The sequence below is a fragment of the Bactrocera oleae genome, chromosome 6, assembly GCF_042242935.1.
Source record: "Bactrocera oleae isolate idBacOlea1 chromosome 6, idBacOlea1, whole genome shotgun sequence".
Taxonomy (NCBI): domain Eukaryota; kingdom Metazoa; phylum Arthropoda; class Insecta; order Diptera; family Tephritidae; genus Bactrocera; species Bactrocera oleae.
The window spans coordinates 65,859,124-65,865,146 of record NC_091540.1 but is presented as its reverse complement, the minus strand read 5'-3'; the positions used below and the strand labels follow the sequence as shown (position 1 = coordinate 65,865,146).

At 33.1% G+C, this 6,023-nt stretch overlaps 2 protein-coding genes and 1 non-coding gene across 3 annotated transcripts; all 3 read right to left on the bottom strand.

Moving 5' to 3' along the window:
* Positions 1–229: 229 nt before the first annotated feature.
* RpL23A (ribosomal protein L23A) lies at positions 230–2,687 on the bottom strand. Its single transcript, XM_014247468.3, has 7 exons — positions 2,586–2,687; positions 1,789–2,168; positions 1,596–1,723; positions 972–1,525; positions 739–788; positions 511–551; positions 230–341 (listed from the first exon to the last, which is right to left on the bottom strand). Exons 1-4 carry the CDS (start codon positions 2,614–2,616, stop codon positions 1,264–1,266), a joined length of 801 nt encoding a protein of 266 aa, XP_014102943.2. The 5' UTR covers positions 2,617–2,687; the 3' UTR covers positions 230–341; positions 511–551; positions 739–788; positions 972–1,263.
* On the bottom strand, positions 617–708 carry LOC118681184 (small nucleolar RNA Me28S-Am2634). Its single transcript, XR_004976871.2, has one exon. It is a non-coding gene; the product is annotated as a small nucleolar RNA Me28S-Am2634 (small nucleolar RNA).
* A 935-nt stretch (positions 2,688–3,622) lies between the features above and the next one.
* RabX5 (RAS oncogene family member RabX5) lies at positions 3,623–5,322 on the bottom strand. The gene is made up of 6 exons (XM_014247437.3): positions 4,985–5,322; positions 4,822–4,923; positions 4,685–4,749; positions 4,484–4,617; positions 3,914–4,139; positions 3,623–3,758 (listed from the first exon to the last, which is right to left on the bottom strand). The coding sequence occupies exons 1-6, from the start codon at positions 5,206–5,208 to the stop codon at positions 3,688–3,690; spliced, it is 822 nt and encodes a 273-aa protein (XP_014102912.1). The 5' UTR covers positions 5,209–5,322; the 3' UTR covers positions 3,623–3,687.
* Positions 5,323–6,023: the final 701 nt, after the last annotated feature.

Here is a 6,023-nt window from a genome sequence, read left to right as displayed (position 1 = left end):
GAATACTTTTGCATACAACAATTTAAAGTACTGTCCTTTACACAATTTGGATCTACGTAATAGAAATGGATCCTGGTTGTTATCTGGTTCAGGACCTTCAACTCTGCAACATTCCGTAAATAAAGCAGATGTCTTTCAATTTCTATTCAAACTGTAGAAATTCTTGATTTTTACCCAATCATACTGTGATATGTTTTACAAAACGTGAAAATATTAATGCAACTAACGATTTTTATAAGTTTCATTCTTTATTTAAAATTTGTTTTCATAAATACATATTTTATACTAAATAGAAATATAGAACGGTTTTCAGGGAAAGCGCATAATTCCTTTAGATATACCTGAAACATAGAAAACTTTTCATTAGCAAGCATTATGAGTTATAATATAATAATTAGTCAAATTATGTTATTTAATTTGATTTCACTAAAACGTTATACGGAATTCAATGAGATTCCTTCAAAAAATATCATCACTATTTATAATTACTATATTTTTTTTATAAATTACCTTTCGCGTTCTGGAACTTTCTCCCATGTTTTATTGAAATTCTGTAACGGCAAGATTACAAACATTAATTTAAATGTGTCAACAAGAAAGGTTTATTTAGCACTAAAATATGATCAGTTATTTAAAATTGTTTTCATAATAACGCATTACGAGATTCAACGAGATTCCTTCTTAATATGTCATCACTATGAAAATATTAATAGGTATAAAGCTTTACGTTGTTATTACCTTTAATTTTGCTTCCAATTCAAAATCCTGTACTTCCAATTTGAAATGATCTGTAAGTAATAAATATGTGCATGGTTTACAAATAAATTTTGTCAAGAAAATTGTTCAGATGTAAAAACTTATCAGTTTAAATAATTTTTTTGCATAATAACGAAGTTATTCAATGAGATTCCTTCAAAAAAGTCATCACAAATTAAAGACATTTGAAATATTAAGTCGAAATTTCCACTTACCTTTATGTAAATAATCAGCCAATCCAGTAAGAAAGCCATTAACTTGAAATTACTATCTGAAATGAAAGCAAGAAAAAAACCTTCCCTCCTACCAATAAGCTAAGCTAGCCAGTCATTATAAAGTACCGTCTTTAATTTTTGTCCGTCGTAATTCAAAAGTAGCGAAGTTATTAGAAGGAAATGTATTTTTTTTTGTTTTTTTATTTTAGATAAAATTAAGTTTTATCCGTTTTTTAATGTCTGTTTTCTCTGAAAATTTCTATATATAAAAGAAACGAATAACGCGTAACGTTTATATGATGCCGATCTTGTTGGCAATATCTAGCGCATCATAATCACGAGCCAATCGCACGTACGCCTTCTTCTGACCATCTGGTCTTACCAGGATGTTGACCTTGGCTACCTTAATGTCATACAATTTACGTACAGCGGCACGTACGTGATTCTTATTCGCACGCAAGTGAGTCAAGAACACCAGTGTGTTGTTGTCTTCAATTTTCTTCATGGCGGCTTCAGTGGTCAATGGGTATTTAATGATATTGTAAGCATCCATGCTGTTCAAATAATACATTGCCAAATTAGATCTTGTTGGCACATTTCTAATTTTCATAATTTTTTACATACCGATTTCTGGTTGGCACCGACTTCCTTGGGTATTTAGGACGGCGGGGCAACACCAAAGTCTTTGGACGACGGAAGTGTACACTGGTGCGTACCTTGCGTGTGCGTGTACCAAAGGCACCCTTGACAATCTGTAAATATTTATATATATATATATTAGTTATAAATCAACGAATATGTTTCAATAAGTTTTTACCTTAGTTTGCACTTTCTTAGCTTTCAACAAAGCAACAGCCTTAGCCTTAGCGGTACCCTTTTGCAATTTTGCGCCTGGTTTAAGAGCAACTTTTTTGCCTTTAGCGGCGGCACGGGCCTTTGCGGATAATTTAGCCAACAAAGATTGTGGCTTCTTGCCAGCGGCAGCCTTCTTAGCATCCTTAGCCTTTGGTTTAGTCTTGGTGGCAACCTTTTTGGCAGCGGCAGGCTTTTTAGCAACTGGCTTCTTTACACCACCAGCTGCAGTAGCGGGTTTCTTGGCGGGGGCGGCCTTCTTAGCTGCAGCAGGTTTAGCGCTGTCTCCAGAAGCGGCTGAAGTGGCCGAAGCCTTCTTCTCAGGCTTCTTATCACCTGGTTTAGCTATAAAACCATTAATATCCAATTAAGCAATATGGTAAATAGAACACTGACAATACATATCCGAAAATGAGGTTATGTCTTAAACAATTGATTGATAAACAAAAAAATCAATTTCTAATTGGCGAACAATTGTTGAAAAATTATATACACGAAATTCATCATTTGAACATGATATTGCTTTTAGTACATCAATACACGAATGCAGCAAATTTATTTTAAACGTTGATTTAACACATTTAGCTGATACTGCAACATGGACCGCGTGGCCAAACACACTCAACATTTTTAAACAAATTTGTACACAATTCTGTAGAAAAACTACTTAAATTCATTTATAATCAATATATTGTTGTTTAAGACACATTTTGAAACACTTTTGGTGCATAAATTGCATTAATATGTTAAAAATTTCCTTACCGGATTTCTCGGTAGGCTTTTTGGGTGCCATTACTACGAAAAAAAGGAATGGAAAGGAAAATCTTCTGTCTTTGTCAAAACGGCGGAAGTTCCCATATTCGAATTTCGATGCCTAATGTCACCAAACGTCAAATTTTTGGGCATGTCTCGAAAGTTCGAGGTGGTTTTGCTAAATATAATACAACACTGTGTCGAAAGTATTGTTTGCCGGAAGTAAATAGCAAGTTTAGTAAAGTAATAACTTTAATTTTAATTATTATTGGTAAACAACAACTTTGAGATAAGCAAAATTTGAGCAACATTATAATATTGGCAAAATATTGTCAATTATTAACAGTATTATGAATTAATTCTATAGTACATAGTGTTTATAACAAAATGTGCTTGAGATAAATTAAATTATTTACTGAATTATTTCTTTTTTAATTCTTCATATACTTTTTTAATTTTATATCCAAAATCTATGACCGGTGAGTTTCCCTTTTCGACAAAGACTGTAGGCTACCTTCGAAATTCGGAAATGCAACTCTGCGGTAGTTGTTAAATCTAAAAACAGGAAATAGCTAATCGAAGTTAGACTTTGCGCAGCTATATTTAAAAATCAGTGAATTTAAGAAAATTAAAATTTTTAAAAATATTGTTTTTGTGTGATTTGTGATAGTAAGTGTTTGGTTATCTAGTGAGTACCTGGAAGTATAAATCGTGATGCATAAGTAGCTGCAAGCGAAGCTTTTGAGCACAGCAGCATACCATATTTCTCGCATAATTTTTTCTAATTAAAAGTGTTATTTGCAATTGCTAAATATTATTTATAAGTGAAGCTGAAATAGCAAGTTAGCTTTTTCCTGTTCTACATACGAGTATATTAGATTATTAGTTGTGAAGCGCTTCAATATAGGACAGTAAGTTCGCAAAAATTTACAATTGCCAAATTTAAGTGTATGCTTTTGGTGTGTGTGAATTTTTTTTATCAATGAATTGTTCCCTAACAAATTTCAAATTATTCCAGCTGCCGTTTAAAGAAGTAAGTAAGCATGAATTATTTATATCGTTTAATATTTGCATTTTTTATTATAAATTTTTAACTGAAAATACGTAGAAATTATGAACAAAAGCATAAACTCCTTTCCTTAGCCTTCGTTCCTCTGCTGCCTGCTTGATTGTTACGAAAATCTGCAAAGAGATATACATAAATATAATTATATTATATTAAGTTGACCTAATATAATATGCACAGAGTTTTAAAAACTATTATTATTAGTTCTGAGAATCTAACACTTTTTTGGTATTTTTGAGATTTTTATAAATTTTTCATTTATGTTACTAACCGCATGGTTTTGACTTCCGCTGTAATCGCACCGCAACGGATTTTTCCATAAAATGACGCTCAATTATCGCTTCTTTGCATGCGGTCTCATAGGATAGCGCTGCCACACGTTGAAAAAAGTCGACTACTTTATAGCCGGTTCGCGCAGAAACTGACCAATATTCCGCCTTGATGCCGTCAGCGATTTCTGCTGCCAAACGCTCCACGCGCACGAATTCTTCTCTGTTCTGAGGAGTTTGAACAAAAATAAAATAGCGATTTTAATTTAAAAAAAGCTGATACAAACAGATGTTTTTACATAAAAAATTGAGAATGTTTAGATGTAATATTTTTTTGTAAATTACTTTAATTTGAAGGTTTTTTTTTAATTTTGAAATTTTTTCAAACATGCAGTTTCAATGAAGTAGAAGTTTATAAAAACAAATATTTTCCCATAAAAAATCGGAAATGTTGAGAATTAATATTTTTTGGAAAATAATTATTGTAAGTTATTATATTATTTTTTTTGTTGAACTTTGAAGATTTTTTTTAAATTTCAAATATTGTTTTTTTTTTATATTTGCGCACTTACCAACTTATCCGACTTGGTGCCAACCAAAAATGTCAGCGGCATTTGTATTGTATTAACTGCTAGAGCGCTTTTGAGCCATTTGGTTGCTGAATTCAGCGTTTCCGGTTTGGACATATCAAAAACGACAATAATAACTGTAATGAAAGTGTTTTAAATGTAATGTTTACCCTCTAATTAATATGTTTCAAATAAATTATTTACCATTTGCATTTCGATAATAAGCTTGTGCTATGCATTTAAAGCGCTCTTGGCCGGCAGTGTCCCACCTGAGAATATTGTGGAAAAAAAAATAAAATGATAATAATTGAAAAACTAAAAAATCTTTGTAATATACTTACATTTCGAGCGTAAGACCCTGTCCCAAAATATTGAAATTTTCAATTTCGAAATCCACGCCAATAGTCGCCTTGTATTTCTCCGCAAATTTATCGAAGCAAAATCTAGAAGAGCACATATAAATAGGTAACAAAAATGCCGACATCAGAATTCCAGCTCACCTACCTGTTCACCAATGTCGTCTTGCCCACTGCCACATCGCCGATGAGTATGACTTTGCGTGGTCGCAACTTCAATTTCGGCTGCCATTGCGACTCGAAGCGCACGGCTTTGGAAAAATCCTTCACCTCGGCAAAGGGCGAAACGGCCTCGTTGTAGGGCGCTGGAAATGTGCGCACCAACTGCCTTTCGGGCATCAAAAGCGGCAATACGAAATGCGTTTGTGTCATTTTAATGAATTTAATGCACAAATGCAACTGCCAGCAGTAAGAATTTATTAATTACAAGTAACGTTATGTTTCTACAGCTATGCGTAAAGCGCGCCTCAGAAATCGTTAGTAAACCGCAAATAAGGTAATTGTTTGAACTTGAGCGATATGGAATGCCAAACCGCAGCATCAGCTGTGCCAGACATAAACAAATCGAGATGAATTAGACACACTTGAGTATCTATTGTTGTTTATTTTCTTAAATGTGAGTAATTGTTGCAGTTCTGAAGACTTCTATTACAATAAAGTTGCTGCAGTTGTGCGCACAGTTCTATGGTTGACGTGTTAGTGGGTGTTGAAGGAGTGGATTTTCAAAAGTGAATTTTGAATAAGAAAATTGTGTTCTAAAAGTTGGAAAATATATACGCATATGTATGTATTTGTGTTTAAAAATGCAAACCTTCGCGTCGTCGCAGTGTGATAAGGCTTAGTGAGAACTCTATAAAAATAGCAACAATAAAACACAAGAACAGGCTGACGCGTAAACGAGTGCCCTAAAAGCCTTAATCAAGCCAACAAAATGGCTGTGTCGAAATTTCGTGCATAAAAAATCACTTAAAAATCGTAGTTATCGCTGAATAAATTTACTTGTACTCGCAAGTGCCGTTAAACTTAATTTTATTTGTACTTGTCAATGAAAGTGCTTGTGTTTGCATAAAATCAAGGCTTTAAAAATAAAATCAAGCTTTGGAAGCAAAACAAAAACCGAGTGGAAAGTGCGACGGTCATACATTAGGGGATTTATTTTAGAGGTTAAAACTTTTGAGTGACTTCCA